At 44.8% G+C, this 16,453-nt stretch overlaps 3 protein-coding genes across 4 annotated transcripts; 2 read left to right on the top strand and 1 right to left on the bottom strand.

The window, feature by feature from the left end:
- The first annotated feature begins 1,782 nt into the window (after positions 1-1,782).
- LOC102719546 (protein RTF1 homolog) lies at positions 1,783-4,416 on the top strand. Its single transcript, XM_015843215.2, has 2 exons — positions 1,783-1,912; positions 1,999-4,416. The coding sequence occupies exon 2, from the start codon at positions 2,012-2,014 to the stop codon at positions 4,019-4,021; it is 2,010 nt and encodes a 669-aa protein (XP_015698701.2). The 5' UTR covers positions 1,783-1,912; positions 1,999-2,011; the 3' UTR covers positions 4,022-4,416.
- Positions 4,417-4,735: 319 nt separating this feature from the next.
- Positions 4,736-7,514, bottom strand: LOC102712871 (probable 2,3-bisphosphoglycerate-independent phosphoglycerate mutase). The gene is made up of 5 exons (XM_006664014.2): positions 7,171-7,514; positions 6,623-6,768; positions 6,248-6,524; positions 5,477-5,749; positions 4,736-5,396 (listed from the first exon to the last, which is right to left on the bottom strand). The coding sequence occupies exons 1-5, from the start codon at positions 7,495-7,497 to the stop codon at positions 4,917-4,919; spliced, it is 1,503 nt and encodes a 500-aa protein (XP_006664077.2). The 5' UTR covers positions 7,498-7,514; the 3' UTR covers positions 4,736-4,916.
- A 409-nt stretch (positions 7,515-7,923) lies between these two features.
- Positions 7,924-14,708, top strand: LOC102713147. 2 transcript variants are annotated; one of them, XM_006664015.3, is made up of 13 exons: positions 7,924-8,091; positions 9,275-9,364; positions 9,586-9,672; positions 9,985-10,031; positions 10,110-10,167; positions 10,719-10,838; positions 11,042-11,167; positions 12,386-12,445; positions 13,271-13,491; positions 13,576-13,765; positions 14,164-14,239; positions 14,339-14,457; positions 14,547-14,708. In XM_006664015.3, the coding sequence occupies exons 2-11, from the start codon at positions 9,289-9,291 to the stop codon at positions 14,226-14,228; spliced, it is 1,050 nt and encodes a 349-aa protein (XP_006664078.1). In that variant the 5' UTR covers positions 7,924-8,091; positions 9,275-9,288; the 3' UTR covers positions 14,229-14,239; positions 14,339-14,457; positions 14,547-14,708. The 2 variants fall into 2 exon arrangements, with proteins under 2 accessions (XP_006664078.1, XP_015698855.1); XM_015843369.2 differs by having other exon boundaries at positions 14,343-14,457.
- Positions 14,709-16,453: the final 1,745 nt, after the last annotated feature.

The following is a 16,453-nucleotide window of genomic DNA, read 5'->3' on the forward strand; positions in this document are numbered from 1 at the left end:
TCAAGAGATGAGGATTCGAGATGCTGTTGTACGTGATCAAGAGTGAAGCTTCGTGTTTACCGAAATGCGGCAGCGCGCCGGAAGGTCAAGGTGGCTGCAGGGTGGGAGTAGCAGTGGCAGGAATCAGAGGTGAGCTCCTCATAGTGGATGGCAGCGAGCGACGAGGGTTTCCTCCCCGTGGTGAGGTAAGGAGTCACAGCGCCAAGCCTCTCTACCTCTCCTGCACGCGTGAGGAAGGTCGAGGTAGCCGGTTGTAGGACGGGAGCAGTAGTGGCAGGAGTTAGAGGCGATTAGCAGAGCGAAACCTCGTAGCGGACAATGGCAAGGGTGTGGCTGTGGCGGGCGCCGGGCCTTCCTTCCTCCCCGGTGCTGATTCAAAATGAGAGCCTCGGGAGTTGGAACAAGCTTACTCCGCAAGCTACATCATCGACCGTCTGATCCAATATGGTCCAACCGCTCTGATTTGTTGTTCCCGGCCAAGAGGGCACGAAACGGATTGCTCCATCGCCTCGGCTGCTACTGCTCTTAGCCTAGTATTTATGGGAATTTTCTCTTAGCCTAGTATTTATGGGAATTTTTTCTCGTTCCGTTCAAGACAAGGGTATTGTGTGTTCGGCTATTCCTACAACTTATCTAGATTCTCTTATTTTTCGGGCGCACGCTTTCCGAACTACTAAACGGTGTGTTTTTACAAAAAAAATTATAGAAAGGTTCTTTAAAATATCATATTAATCTATTTTTATTTTTTATAGTTAATAATTAATCAATCAGGTACAAATCCATTACTACGTTTTCCGCGTCGGATAACTTACTCCAAAACAATACAAAACGAACATGGTCAAGATAGGTTGCGTTCGGTAGGTTGGTTGTTAACCAGTGTGAAAAACGTGGTAATAAATTAGTATATGATTAATTAATTTTAAACTAAAAATATATTTGAGAATATTTTGCAGGCATATTTTTCTTGAATTCTCAAAATTTAATTTTAGAAATAAGTTTAGACATATGTTTAAGAGCAAACTGTGAGAATTTAATCTTCTACTTTTTTATTGTCTAATTCTTAAAATTTAGTTTTAAAGATAAATTTAAATATATGTTTGAGAGCAATATGGCCATTCATAACTACACACCCCCTCACCCATCCCACCTCCGAAAAGAAAAAAAAATACGTGGCTACAAAAGCACTGAAAGTCAAGGCACGAACACAGTGCTATGCAAAGAGCAAAATATGACAATGTGTTCTCCTATTAAAGATGAAAGATAAAATTTTATCTAATTTTTTAATAGCTATTTAATAGTATAAATGATAAAAATAATTACTACAAAGTTAAAAAATAAGTAAGATGATGAATTTTTGTGTACAAACTTCTAACTCACTGTTTAGCGGTTTGGAAAGCACGTCTATAAAAGTAAAATAATTTAGATAAACGAATGCATATATACCAAGATTATTTTTGTAGAGCACATATTATCCTAGCAAGTCTCTAATACTATTGTTGCCTAGTAACTAACCACCAAATATATTTTAAAAATCATATATTATTAAAAATTACAGTCTATACAATAATTGGCCAAAAAGTACTAAGTCTGAATATTTAAAATTGAAACAACTCCAATAATCAAATTAGCAAATTTTATTTGACACTCTTTTTTCTCCTCCTTTCAAAACCAAATCACATGCTCACTATCGGGTGGGTTTATTGGGCTTTAAGGGCCCAAGTCTAAAGCCCTCTTGAGGCCCATGATCCCAACCAAAATCTAGGGCCGGCGCACTCTCCTCCTCCCCTTCCGCCGCGACCGCCGTCTCCGCCGCCTCGAGCCATCCACCACGGCGACCTAGCGACCGAGCAGGGCAGCGGCCACCCTCTTCGTCCCCACCAGCGTTCGCCGACGCTGTTCCGGCTGTCTCGAGGTGGGTCTCATCTTCCCGCTGTTCCGCGCTGTCCCAGATCCCTGGCGTTTCTTGGTGTGACGGATTTTGGTTCGTGGATCTTGTAGGATTTGGTTGGCCATGCCGGACAACAACCTGGAGGATCTGCTGCTGCAGGCGGCGGGGCGGACGGGGGCGGGGAAGGGCGGCGGCCAGGCAGCGCGTGGGTCGTCGAGCCAGCGGTGGTCGCAGCAGCGAGGGAAGCGGGGGTCGTCGTACTCCGGGGGGAGCGGCTCGGACGACGATGAAGCGGGGGACTCCGACGACTCGGACGCCGCGCCGACCCTCTCGAGGAAGCGGCCGCCGTCGGGGTCGCAGGTGCCCCTCAAGAAGAGGCACCAGCCGGAGAAGGGCGGCGGCGGCGGCGGAGGGAGGGGCGGTGGGTGGCAGGAGGGGGACGACGATGACGAGTTCGACGAGGGGAGGCGCAGCGGCGACGATTCCGACAGCGCGCCGTCCGTCGGGAGTGACCTGTACAAGGACGAGGAGGACAAGGAGCAGCTGGAGAAGCTGTCGGAGCTGGACAGGGAGATGATCCTGGCGGAGCGGAGCGCGAGGATCGATGACTACAAGCTGAAGCAGCTGGCGAGGGCGTCGTCGTCAAAGACGGAGAAGTCCCGGAGGGACAGCAGCCCTCCGCCGCCGCTGAGCCGCGCGCGGTCGTCGACCAGGACCGACAGGTCGGCCGCCAAGAGCGCGCTGGACGAGCTGCGGGCCAAGCGGATGAGGCAGCAGGATCCGGAGGGGTACCGCAACAGGTTCAAGGATCTGATCCCGCAGAGCGGCTCACCCCCAAGGCGCAGGGCTGCGAGCCCTCCCAGTGATGGTAGTAATGATGGTGATAACAGGGGGAGGACGAATGACCATGGGAGGATTACCGATGATACTCGGGACGATGAGTTTGATGAGTCGCCCAGTAGGCTTGATCCTCTGAAGTTTGATGATGTGAAGAGTATTACCCTAAGGAGATCGAAGCTGGTGAAATGGTTCATGGAGCCCTTCTTTGAGGATCTTGTGTCTGGGTGCTTTGTGCGGCTTGGGATTGGCAAGACAAAATCAGGCATCCCCCAGTACCGGCTGTGCATAGTTAGAAACGTGGATGCGAATGATCCTGATCGGCATTACAAGCTGGAGGGCTACACGACATGCAAGTACCTCAATGTTGTGTGGGATAATGAGACTACTGCTGCTCGGTGGCAGATGACTCAAGTATCAGACTCCTTTCCCACCGAAGATGAGTTCAAGCAGTGGCTACAAGGGGCTGAGAAGAATGGTGTGCGCATACCAACTCGGCAGGAAGTATTAGAGAAGAAAGAGGCCATTCAAAAGGCTTACACCTTTGTGTATTCAGCAGATACTGTAAAGAAGATGCTGCGAGAGAAGAAATCAGCTGTCCGACGTCCTATCAATGTCGCTGCAGAGAAGGATCGGTTGAGGAATGAGTTGGAGATGTCCCTGGCCCGGAGGGATGAAGCTGAAGCAGAAAGGATCCGTACAAAGCTGAATCAGCTGCAGAATATGTCGCAGCCAATGTCAAATAATGTGAAGGCTGCCAAGTTGGAGGCGATGAACAGGAAGAACCGAGCTGACAACTTCAAGAACGCATCTGAAATGAAGCCTGTTAACACAAGTTTGAAGGCTGGAGAGGCTGGTTATGATCCCTTTTCAAGGAGATGGACAAGATCAAGAAATTACTATGCAGCAAAGCCTGAAGGTGAGAATGCTGAAGTCCCCAATGGTGACAGTGCCAGTGCAGTAGCTGGCAATGAAGATAAGAAGAATGGGCCGCGAGGTGGTACAGCAGCCACAGCAGCAGCTCTAGTGGCAGCAGCAGACGCCGGAAAGCTGGTTGATACCAATGCGCCTGTAGATCTGGGAACAGAATCAAATGTGCTGCATAATTTTGAACTCAGTATATCACTGGCTGGTCTGGAAGAATTCGGCGGTCCCAAGGGTCTCTTTGATGGTTATATGGCCAGGAAGCAGAAGATAGAAGCAACCATGGGTTACAAGGTCCCTGACAATGATGGAAGGAGGCATGCTTTAACCCTGACTGTTAGTGACTACAAAAGGCGACGGGGTTTGCTCTGAACTTCTGAGGTTATCTGTGCCTCTGCTTGCTGTTTGATGGATTCATCTGACTTCTTGGCCACAAGCTCATCGGCACCACACCATCGTGTAAACTTGTCCGGATGATCACTTGCATTTGCATTTTAGCTTTGAGAGTATAACAGGATGAGAGAAGCAGATTACACATTTTCTTCTCATAAATAAGACATGTATGACTGATTTGAGTTGTTGACATTTTTTCGCGTTTATATTTGTGGAGCGTCTTATTAGTTTATCCTTGTTGCTCTGCATAAAACAAGCGATGTTTAGAGAGTGATTAGAAATGTTCTGTTGTACGTGTACACTATTTATTTGCCATGAAAAAGGAAAAAAAATACTAGTCAAGTTCTTAATGTTCCTTAATGGTTTCGATCAAATGCACATTCTGCATATCAAATTCATGTGTATGATACAATGGCAATGGTCCCCGAACCCTAATACCTTAAGCAAAAAATTTTTTGCTGCTGGAAGAATGCAAAATCGGCGAAAATCGGCATAAAGCTATGTGTAAGTATAAGATTTTCTGTAAAGATAAGCTGAGCATCCCAGGGAGCTTCATACGCTGAACTGCTCACGAAAGGAATACACAAAAAGGCTTAAAACCTCCATTACAGGTTACAGAAGCTATTAAGCTCAATTGCGAGGCTGCTGCAAACAGCAGCAGATTTATGTTTATGCTCTCTGCACAAAGTTGGATAATTTTACACAGCAGGTCAGATCGTTTATGCTTTTGCGTACACGCTCAGGATTCAGGGGAAAGACTTATTCATCTCAGGTTGAGCCTTTGTTTCTCTGATATATACTTGTTTCAATTATTACAGAGACATGGAAGTCTTAAGGTCAAAGGATTACACAGACGTCAGCACTTGAACTGACACTAATCGTTCTTTGCTTTGATGAACTTCTTGATGATGCCCATCATCTCACTTCCAGGGAATCGTCCAAGGCAGCCCCTTGCAGCGGCTATCTCGTTGAATTCACTGACAGAATCGCCGCAGAAAGCTTTGCGCTGATCAGAATTGCGAGCAGCTACTTCTATGATCTCTGATACATCTTCTCCAGATTTCACTGAAGGAAGTGGGAAATCATCTAGGGGGAAGTTGATGACATTGTCCTCCCCAATAGTTCCTACGAAGTCTCTCAGTCGGCATAATGCGAATGGAACGGGTTCAAAGCTATGGTCACCATACTCAACAGGAGTAGAGTGGTCTCCAGTGACACAAAGGAAATACTGGTATTGCCCAGACTTTTCAGCTTCCCACAGGAGTCTTGCAAGTTGACCAATAGCACGATCAACAGCTTCTAGGCCCAGTACCTTCAGCTTGACAGCCTTATCATGACCAGCATCATCGATGGCCTGCTTAACCATTATAAATGAAGCTATCAGAATGGCACAGTTAATATAAAGTTCAGAAAGTACCTGAATTCTATTTTCACCTTTATGTGCAAGAAACCAAAATCATATCCATTTTCCTTTCCAGATTTATATTCATCCTCTCCGGGCACAAAAACACGAGGTGGCATATCTAGAGGGGCAGATAGTGCCTTGGCTATAGCTTTAGCTTTGGAAGTCAATAGAGTTCGATAATCACCAGTTGCTCCAGGTGCTTCAAGGATATCAATGCCCAATGAAAGCCCCAGCCCAGCTATTATCTTTGTAGGAGCCACCATGCATGGTGCAAGTCCATGCTTGGTTTCAAAGGCAGGTACCTGATATAGCCACACAATACTTCAATAAAAAGATTGAAAGGAGGTTTCAGTGGTATCTAGTTCCAGTACAGCAAAATATGTCAATTGTCAAATAACACCAGTAAATTCTCAATTCTTTGAGTTTTTCCTTCATCTTGTTTTGAGTTCAGAATATGCTTGTTGAAAATAGTTCTCTTAGAGAATAAAATTATCCAATGGAAGGTCTGACCAAAACTGCAAATATTTTTCCTTCTGACCTTTGAATGATTTAATCTTTGTTTTGTTTAAAAGTTAAGAAAACTGCAACAATGACCTGAACAAGGTGGCCTAAGCATAGGCTGCTACAACATCCAATGATCACAATGACAGCTTGACAAGATCTGGACCGTGTTCATCTATAGTATTTAACAACATAATGAATTGGAAAGCTCTCCAAACTTTTGTCATATTGCTAACCTCAAGAGGGCCACAGAAATGATGGACAGAAAGCAAGACTAAAATTAGGTCATTTAGACTAACCTCAATCCGGATACCACAGCCTCGCAATAACACCACATTTGCAACGTTCTTCCCCTCGGCAGCACGCTTTGCATTTATAGGGTGAGACACCAGTATACGTGTGATCTCCTTAGAAAGCTCATTGACCACAGCTGCGGTGTTTTTAGCTTCTTCTGAATCATCCAGAGGTTCAGCCTTTAAATGCAGGCGGTTGTCCTTCAATGGATCAGTTCCAGAAATATTCCCACTCAACCTTGGTCCTTTCACAACCACGCCACACCTGTGTTCGGTAGCATACCTGCAGAGCAGTGGCCAGCAGTGTAAGTTGCTGTAACAAGCTAAAAGCAAACTACATAAACACTTCGATGCCCATGAAGAACATAATGGATGTTATACCTTACTCTCACTACATATTCAGGAAACGATGGGAGCTTCATCCCATCCAACGCAGCGCAGAGGATTGGCCCTTCCTCCTCAAAGTGCCGATCCGCCCTTCTGCTGACAATGATCCCTGTGCTCTCATCCAACGTAGCAAAGTTTGACTGCAAGCAAGCTATGCCCAAAATTTAGTGAAGGAAACTAATGCAATCAACAATTGAATAATGCTTGCCACAAAAAAATATATAAATATCACTTCCAAGTGCCATTCTATGATCTGAGCCATTACAGCACTACTGGCTAGTTAGATGTTATGAACACGGTACAAATTCTGATAAAAATGAGCTGCAACTTAGTATTTCCATTTCAAGAACATATAATCTAAGCCATTTTTAACTAGGCATGCAAAACAACAAAAGGAATCTTGTTTAACCAAGAAATAGAAATATAGAATACACGCTACGATCCAAACTAGCACTAATCAATTATGAATACCAGAGTAAAACCTAGACTAGTTTAGTAATTCCAGAGGAACTCGCATAATTTGGTGCTCCGAGAAACCCAACCTTGAAGGCGATGTCGCCGGGGGCCATGGCGAGGCCGGCGCCCATGGACTCGAAGGCGCCGCGGCCGCGGTAGTAGACGCGGGGGTCGTACCCCAGCAGCGAGAGGTGCGCCGTGTCGCTCCCGCAGGCGAGCCCGGGCTCCACGGGGTCCATGAGCCCCACCACCCCGGCCGCCGCCACCGCGTCCAGCCGCGGCGCCGCCGCCGCCTCCAGCGGCGTCCTCCCCCCCAGAGACGGGATGCTCACGTCCCCGATCCCGTCCACCAGCACGAACGCCACCCTGCTCCTCGCCCCCCTCCCCCCCGCCGCCGCCTCCATCGCCGCCATCGCCGCCGCCGCTCGCATTCGATCTCTCTCTCTCTCTCTCTGCTGCTTCTGATGCAGGAGCTGGTTGAGTCGGACCAGGTCGGTGCGGGGTCCGACCGGGTCGGTCTCGCGCGGTAGTACAAGATGCGACCGAGCCCGACTGGCTCGGGCGGGCCACAAATCTGCAACACTTGGCGCTCGCCTCGCCTCGCCTCCTCCCCCTTCTCCGCATCTCCGCCTCCCCCTCGCCGCCGGCGATCGCCGGAGGTGCGCCACCGCGCGGAGGAGATCCCGCGCGTGCGCCCTCCCCCCTACCCCAACTCTCCCCCGCCCGCCGCGTGTCCCTGTGGGGGGGTGGGGGGGGGCCTCCGCCTCTACCAGCGTGTTTTTTTTTTGGGGGGGGGGGGGGGGCATGTGACGCGGGGGGGGGGGGGGGGTGGGGGGCGCGACGCGGCGTGGTGGGGAGAGGAGGCGCCGCCGAGGGGGAAGGCGGGCGCGGATGCGGCAGCGGCGGCGGTCCGGTGGTTGATCCCCGAGAATTTTGTTGATTGTTTGGATTGTGTTGGGAATTTTTTTTTGAGAGCGACGCGTCCTCTTCGAATTTGTTTGTTCCAGGTGAGACTCGTCAAACAAAAAGAAAATCGTCCATGCTTGTTTAGATGGTTATTTGGTCAGTTTTTGGTTCGATGTGATCTGTCGTGAAATGCCGTGGAATCTGCTGCAAAGACATTGCTGACCTCTGATTTGCACATGCCACATTATTAGATTGTATTGGATGAACTACTGGTTGGCTCTGTGCGCATTGTCAACTGGAACCTTGAAATGTGGTTTGATCTGAGTTTTGGTGAGGACACATGGTGTAGTTGCTAGATCAAATCTGAAGTGCCAGTGTCGTAGGAACTTCTGTTTATTTTTGGAGCAATATGAGATGCTGGAGTATTAACTGTGTAATATGGAGCGATTTTTAAAGTTTTTTTTCTGGTAAGTTTAGGGTTCTTCTTACAATTTTAGTTTGATCTTTTGTGGGTGTCGAATCTTTTGATGGAACACCCAAGTTATCTTTTTGGCCAATACAGGCTGACGAGTGTGGACCACAGTTTTGTTTGTGAGCAGTTAACATATGAAATGCATAACAAAATGCTGTAAAATGCAATTATGATAATTTTAAGTATGGAATTGATGTGCTGATCTTGTGAATGAAATTGTAGCCAACACAGGCTGACTAGTGTGGCCTTGATTTTGTTCACTATCTTTTAAGTGCTAACTGTATGAAAGGTGTAACAAAATGCAATTACGATAAAATTACTAGTAAAATTACTAGGAGAGTTTTTAGTTTGAATTGTAATTGTACTAGTGTTTGATCATTCTTCCTTTATTTTTTCTTTTGAATTCAGGCACGCAGCATCAAATTCATGATGGTAGCATTGAAAATGTGACATGTCAAAAATCAAACATCAGTGTTACTTTTTGTTCCAGTGTTTGAGTAGACCATCTGGTTTGTAGTTTGAAATGCAATTTGAACCACAAAATGGTACTCTAGATGTTCATACCATATGGTTTTATCTGTGGCTTGTATGGTCTCATATAGTACCTGCATTTGAAATTTACCAGAGGTGATGCATGCATTATACACGCATATTTCTGTTTATTCCTGGATATAGTAACTGTTGGAAAAACTACTTTCATTCTATTGGGCATATAATCTAGGTACTACTTGTGAATTAGCTGTAACGTTCACAGTTGCACCACAAAAGTTCATTGCTCCAACTGATATATTGTGATTGTGGCTGTAATACAGATTGTTACTACAAAATGGTTTGCATGTCTGGACATTTTAAAATGGCTTCTGTGCTGAAGCTTGTTATGATGGAAAATCATGCAGCACCAGGTAAACTCTGACTGATTTGTTAGATTCTTTTGTGCCTCCATCTTGTTTATTCACTAAGTATAGAGGATTCTGAATTTCTGATACCTAGAGCCAAACCTAGACTAACTTATATTAATCTAACTTTGGACAGTCCACATAGCATTGCAGTTCCACGTATGCAGTGACATTGTATACCTGCTATGTATTCGAGATTGAATATATTCCACCCCTCATTTTCGCAGATGACCTGACCGGTGATAAGGGTGCTGCACAGATCCTACACAAACAACTTATTGATGCACATGAACCAAATTTACTTGACGAAGATGGTATGTTCCCTTTTCTAGATCATGTATTGCAGTTATTTCCTTTATGACCCCAGCCTGTCTATATCTTGTGGCCCTGCTTTGCTAGGTAGAGTTGTCAGGTGTCAGCATTGTGCAGTATGTGTTCATTTGGTTGGATGTGATTTCTCTGTTTCTTTACTGTTTCTAGGTAACATGTTCAGTATTCTCTATTTCTACTATGTTGTGTTTGCTTTGTAAGGGTGGTGCTAACTGCTATTATACTGTATATTGTAGTTCACACTTAACATTTGATGTCATAACTTATATTTTTAGCTATTCTACAATGTTGTGCAGATATGCATATATTTGGATCAAAACCTATGGCTGATCCGTTGGACCTGGTATTTTTTTATGATGTTCTGTGTTGCTCTCCATTCATAATTGTTTCATTCAAGTTGTGCTGACATCCTATATTTAAGGTCTGTTGTAATACTTGCAAGAAGCCAATAAAGGCCAGCCAATATGCAGCTCATGCAGGTATCACACCAGACATTATTTTGGTGCAAGTGTAGTGACTTGATTTTTTAATCCATTACTGTTGTTCTGCAACAAAACTGTGAAGTGTGAACTCTTAATTTAGCATGAATCCCGACTTTTGAATGCATAAAGTACATATGTTTCAATGTGCATATGCTGATATGCAAAAGTTTATAAGTTATTAGTACTTTATTTGATTTTATCCATGACAACTTGTGCACAATTGTTCAAAGATTGGAAAATCTTCTGCAGCCATGATACAGTGGAAACATCTTATACTTATATATCTTGATAGAATAGTACTTTATTAAATTTAATTATAACAGGCGATGTATGTGGAACTTCCATTTAAAGTATTAATTGCACAACCAGCCAATAACCTTAGTCAACATGGACTATGTTTTTCATATTGTATGTCTGATGTGTTGACTAGAAAGCTATATTCGTGTTAGCCCTCCTTCCTCCTCTTTGAAGAGTATTACTATGAAACCATTTCCAAGGAAGCAGATAAGTTGAAAAATACATTTATAAGTTTATTTTGACTTCTGCAGAGCGATGTAGTTCAGGGAAGGTAAACCCAAATGATTCAATGGGAACGGGTATAAATGATGATTGTACTACCAAGAAGCCCCCAAAGAAGGGGAGAAAAATAAAGCTGACAACTAATGGAAGTATCCTATTGCTTATGGAGTATGGACAAGAGCCTGCTGTTTTTATTTGTTTTACTGATTGCCATGAATGCCTACATGATGCTAGTTGCATTCTCATCATCTCGATGTGGAATATTTTCCTTCTTACCTGCTGTTTGATAACTGTTAACTGGATCCTCCATGTTGTGGAACTTTGCGAGCTTTGCTACCTTGACATCTGATAGATCAAAAAGTACATATAAAAGTGAAAACAAAGTCTCAATCTGAAAACAAGAACATCGCCAATGGTTTTGAGTTGGACAATGTACATGCCAGCAAAGTTCAACCTATATGTTCCACTACTGATCAAAGTAAGCAGTACTTTCTTTCTTCTTCCACTAGTCAGAAATGAGTTTAATCATTGAATGTCATTGTCCTATTCAAACAAAGTAACTTCGATCTCAGTTATATCACAGTAACATAGTAAAACCTATCAAAACTAGAATGTTATTATGATAATATTTCTGTTTTTTTACTAAAGGTAGTACAACTGAATGTATAGCTAGTGTAACTGAATGTTACTATGATAATATTTCTGTGTATTTCTGTTTTTACAGTAACATAGTAAAACCGAATGTATAGCTAATGTAAGTATCCTTACAGATGTTCAAATTAAAAATAGTTTGACTTTATTTATTCTATTTTTACTAAAGGTAGTAGCTCAATCCTAGTATTTGATTTGGTTAGTCATTTATTCTATCATTTTGGTTGAATTCTTTCTAGGGACATTTCATCATTCTATATAGGCTGCATTCTTTTAGCCTAGGTTATTCCTCAGCTTTTGCATGCACTATTACCGAACTGTTAAATGGTGCATTTTTTTTACAAAAAAAGGTTTCTATATTTATCATCTCACATTTGTAATGTAGATTTTCAATTTTATAATAGTTAATTTCATCGTTTATAAGCTATTAAATAGCTATCAGGAAATCATATAATCTGTCGTCTTTCATCAACCAAAAAAACACAACCATAATGCTCAAATGTTATTTTCTATGGTGTTAGCAGCGAATCAGCCTCCCCACCTACTCCGATTGTAATTTTTACAAATTACTCCTTTAACTTCTTAATATTAAGAAACAATCAAATCTAAATGGATAACCATATATGAAATCAAATTAAGGGGAATATTCCCTATAGAAAAAAGATGGATAACACTTTTCATGGAATATATATTTTTATTTATTTAGCCAATATTATAATATATTTTGTTTTATCCATAACAAAAGCATGGGACTAGTATTGTTAAGTGTATCCATAGCAAGAAATTTTGTTTTCTGACATTTGGTTCGCATGATTGTTATAAATTCGTGGGCCTTGTGCAAGTATCTCAAATCTATTTCTGGTTTGCCCCTTAGATATATTTTTAATTGAACAATATAATTTTTTGTGGCTTTTCTCAATAAAAAATGCTCTTCAGTTTATAATCATATTTTGATTGTGCCAAAAACCAAAATACTGATGTATTGTTTTTGTCATGCGCTTATGCTAGGGCTTATTTGCATGTTTTTTCGTCTTTTGCACTATAGGGTTGAAAACATCTGCCAACAATGCAGCTATCACCAGTGTACCTGGAGGTCACCGTAGAGGTACAAATTACTTCTCAGTAACGAAGCAGTTGATTTAGGAATGGATACTTAAGTCATGTGCTTTGTAGTGAGATACTATTTAATTATATCAGTGCTCTGGGTTCCTATGCTGATGCTATCACACAAAGTTATGATTTTCTCTTTTCTAAAGAAGTGATTTATATGTTCCAGAAAACCTTAACTTGTCAGAAAGCTGATGGTTGTATTGATTGTAACCCCCCACATATCAAGCATATTCTGATTTCTGAGCGTTGTATTTATATTCAGAATACGCTTGATATGTAGTGGTTACAATCAAGTTTTTTTATTGTAGTTGTAGCAATGAAGGGTTGGGTGGCATGTGTGCAACATTGCTTTGTAAATTTTTTGCCAAATGGAGCCATGTGGTATTCACGTGGCATATGTTCTGGTCCTATGTCTTGTCAGTTGAGTGCAGAACTTTGTCACTTTGTGAATTAATGAAAGTGGTACCCTGAAACACCAGAAGGGAAACAGATTTTGTCCTTGGTAAAATACTTAAAGTAGTAGCCTGAAACACAAGAAGGGAAAGCATATGTTTCCTGGTACGTGGTACAATTGTTTCCCTACCATGATAAAGGTTGATGCATTCATTCAATTTGGGCCAAATAAAATTTACTCCTTAACTTCTACAGCAGTAAATGTTAGGCTGGTCTTCACTATTCCATTTAGCTGTGACTCTTATTGAGGTGCATGTTTCATTTTTCATATCTTGCTTTTGCTTCAGTCTAATTATCTTATTCAATTCCCATTGTGCTATTATTTTTGGTCCGACATTTTTGTAATTCTCATTTAGTCTTTTATCAGATGCCCCAGTTCCTCTTGCAACAAAAGTGTACCACTCACAGGGAAACTACCGGCTGCGATTGGAACTCGGTCAGATTTACCGCCAATCATGTCCAGAGCATTCAGGCAGCTATTCAATTCAGAACTCATCACAGGAGAATGGCGTGATGGCTTCATATTTATCACCAAGAGATAATTCATCGTTAAATATTGCTCAGAAGAGCTTTATTCCTCAAACAAAGGTGAAGTGCCTCTTCCTCGTGAGCATGGCATATAACTGCATGTTCCTTACTCAATAATGCATATGTTCTTGTGGTGCCCCTCAGTCTATGGACCAGCTTCTTGCGAGCACACCAGAATCATGCCCAGTAGTCCCTCAGCAAGTAGCAGCAAGTGTGCCAAACCGACCACAGGCAATGAGTTCTCAGAAAGCAGATTTTCACATATCTGCTGTTAAAAACGAAATAGCAAGAAGCAGATGCAGCAAAGATGTTGTTCAACATTCAAAAAACACAGGTTAGAAAAGATCATTCTCCTGTAAAGTCTGATTAGATTCTTGAAACTGTTCCAAGGGTACCAAATATGTATGTAAGTGTCAGTTTATGGCAATTAAGACATCACAGAAGAAATTTAAATCTCAGTGCCTCAGTGCACTGCTACCTTATATACCCTAAAAGTAATCTAGGAAAATGGCATCATGGAATTTGCAATCCATCAGGTGAAAGAAAATCTCTAGGGAAATCAGGTATCTCAAATATTGTTTGTGAACAAACTCATATTTTGGATCTTCAATGAATTTTGTGTCAATAATCGATTGTTTTAACTTTTTCAGTGAAGACTTTGATGCATAGTAACTTCCTCAGGCAAAATGAGGCATGATCCTTTCACCTAACTACAGTTTTCCATTGTCTTAGGTAATAAGAAGGCGCATCAGCAAAGAAACGGAACAGTACCTGTGATTAAGTCCTCAGTAGACTAGCCCATTGAGTGGTATCTACTGTCTTTGTTTCCTGTTAATTTCTAACATGGCTCACAACTCCAGCATTTGTTGATTGATTTGCTGGTCTGTCTTTTGGTGTTTTTTGGCAGATAGCTTATTGATGTAGCGGCTTCATCTGTGAACAGTCTTTCCTTTTTGCTCTTTTCAAATGGAAATCTGGTTCTCGGAATGATCTTGGACTGGACAATCTGAATACAAGATCATTTTGGTAATGTCCAAATATCTGGAATTTAGGGAGGAAAAGGTTTACAATCTTTCATATTTATGCTCCTAACCTGGTTTCATCTATTTGTGCAGGTTCGTTAACTCTTGCAACATGCTAACAACTTTTTACTCCATCTCTGATGATGGAATTACCTGTAAATATCGTGGCTGCAAAGTCCTTTCTTTTCTGCTCACCATGTTATAAATGACAGGACGATGAACATTTTCAATATAGCATTTATCATTTCATAGCAATCTTTGCAAGTTTTCTTGTGCAAAATTCCATTTCCTGCCGTTGAAGGCGATACAAGAATAACAGAGAGCCTTGAGTTGTCAGGGCTACATGTACAGCAAAGGCACGACAAAAATTTCAATTTGGATCAGAATTACAGTTCTGTTAAAAAATCTCACATCCCGTTCCAAGATGAATTTGCTAAAAAACATGAAACATCACAAGCACTGTGTCACGTCCGGAGTTTTATCCCAAGCCTAAAATCGTAAAAGAAATTCGTAAATAACAATTGGTTTAATTAACTCAGGAAAAATCCCTCTAAAAGGAATTAATTCAATTAAATCGAGGCTCGCAAATCGACTAACTGGATTTAAATTCAAATTGCAGAACAATAAAATTTGATCAAACAAATTAATTTAAAACTCGGCAAAAGTGGGGTTTTCCTTTTTCCCTTCTTTTTCCTTTCTTTTTTTCCTTCCTTCTCAAATTGGGCGCCGAAGTCCAATTTTCCTCCCTCCCTTTTCTTTTTCCTTTTCCTTTCTCTTTTTCCCTTCCCGGGCCGGCCCATCCGAGCCGGCCCACTTCCTCTCGGCCGGCCCAGCCGACCGGCTCCAGCCTCCTCCGCCCGCGCGCACCCCGCCTATGTCGCCGCCCGGCCCAGCTCGCCCGCTCGCTCGCCCGCGCTCGCGGCGAAGTCCGTCTCGCCTCCCTCCTCCCTTGCGCCACTGACAGGCGGGCCCCGCCTGTCAGCGACCAAGCTTCGTCTGCGCCAGCCCGCGCCGCGCCGCGCCAGCCGACTCTGTCTCCGCCCGACTCCTCCGGACGCCGCGCCGCCGCTGCAACCACCGCCGCAACTCCCGCCGCCGAGTTCGCCGCGTACCACCGCCGCAACTCCCGCCGCCGAGTTCGCCGCGTCGTCGACTCGGTCTCCACCGGCTGCTCCGCCCTAGCCGGCGCCGCCACCTATAAAATCCCCGCGCCGCCGCCCTGCCGCCACTTTCCCCCTCTCCGCCCGACGCTCCCCACCGTCGCCGTCAGCCGCCGATCTTCTTGTCGGCCGTCGGACGTCGCCGCCCACCGGCGTCACCGCCGCCGCCGCTACCTCGCTGACCTCCCGTTGGCCTCCGTCGCGGCCGGTGTGCACCCGAGTGTCGTCGCCGCCCTTCGTCCTTCCCGCCGCCGTGCCCGTCGTCTCGACGCCGTCAGCCGATCTCGTCACCACGCGTCGCCAGTCGCCGCGTGTCTGCGTCATCACCTCCGCCCCGCCCTCGCCGACGCGCCGCCTTCTTTGTCGCCGCTGGTGAGCGTTTCCCCTCTCCCTCTCCCGTTCCCTCCATCATCGCCTCCGAGCTCACCCCCGCGCCGTCGTCGTCGGACTCCGTCGCTCACCAACCCCCTGCCAGACCGTCGCCTAGCTCCGCCGTTGTCACGCTGTCCTCGCGCCACCCGCGCCTTCCCGCATGGCCGCTTCCCGCGTCCGCCCGCCGTCGCCGTGCCGCTGGTCGCCGTGCGTCGCGCTCGGTCGCGCGCCACGCGCAGTCGTCGGACGCCGGTCGTTGTCGTCGCGCCGTCGTCGCCGCCCGCTGGTCGCCGCCCGACGTCGTCGCCGACGCCGTCGTTGCTGCGCCGACGCCGCCTCCCCGGCTGAACGCCGCATCCCATCCCCCTCTCCCTCGCGACGCCGTCGCTGAGCCCCTCCGCCCGCCGCACTGCTGGCTGACTCACCGCCGCGCCGCCCCGATCCCTCTCCCTCTCGGCCGTGTCTCCA

Source organism: Oryza brachyantha, chromosome 12 (genome assembly GCF_000231095.2).
Source record: "Oryza brachyantha chromosome 12, ObraRS2, whole genome shotgun sequence".
Lineage (NCBI taxonomy): Eukaryota > Viridiplantae > Streptophyta > Magnoliopsida > Poales > Poaceae > Oryza > Oryza brachyantha.

Coding starts and splice junctions, on each gene's coding strand:
- LOC102719546 (XM_015843215.2), top strand. CDS start 2,012: ATGCCGGACAACAACCTGGAGGATCTGCTGCTGCAGGCGGCGGGGCGG.
- LOC102712871 (XM_006664014.2), bottom strand. CDS start 7,497: ATGGCGGCGATGGAGGCGGCGGCGGGGGGGAGGGGGGCGAGGAGCAGG. Junction 6,769..7,170: donor CCGGCGACATCGCCTTCAAG/GTTGGGTTTCTC, acceptor GCTTGCTTGCAG/TCAAACTTTGCTACGTTGGA. Junction 5,750..6,247: donor GCTGTGGTATCCGGATTGAG/GTTAGTCTAAAT, acceptor TGGCTATATCAG/GTACCTGCCTTTGAAACCAA.
- LOC102713147 (XM_006664015.3), top strand. CDS start 9,289: ATGGTTTGCATGTCTGGACATTTTAAAATGGCTTCTGTGCTGAAGCTT. Junction 12,446..13,270: donor ACCTGGAGGTCACCGTAGAG/GTACAAATTACT, acceptor GTCTTTTATCAG/ATGCCCCAGTTCCTCTTGCA. Junction 13,492..13,575: donor GCTTTATTCCTCAAACAAAG/GTGAAGTGCCTC, acceptor GGTGCCCCTCAG/TCTATGGACCAGCTTCTTGC.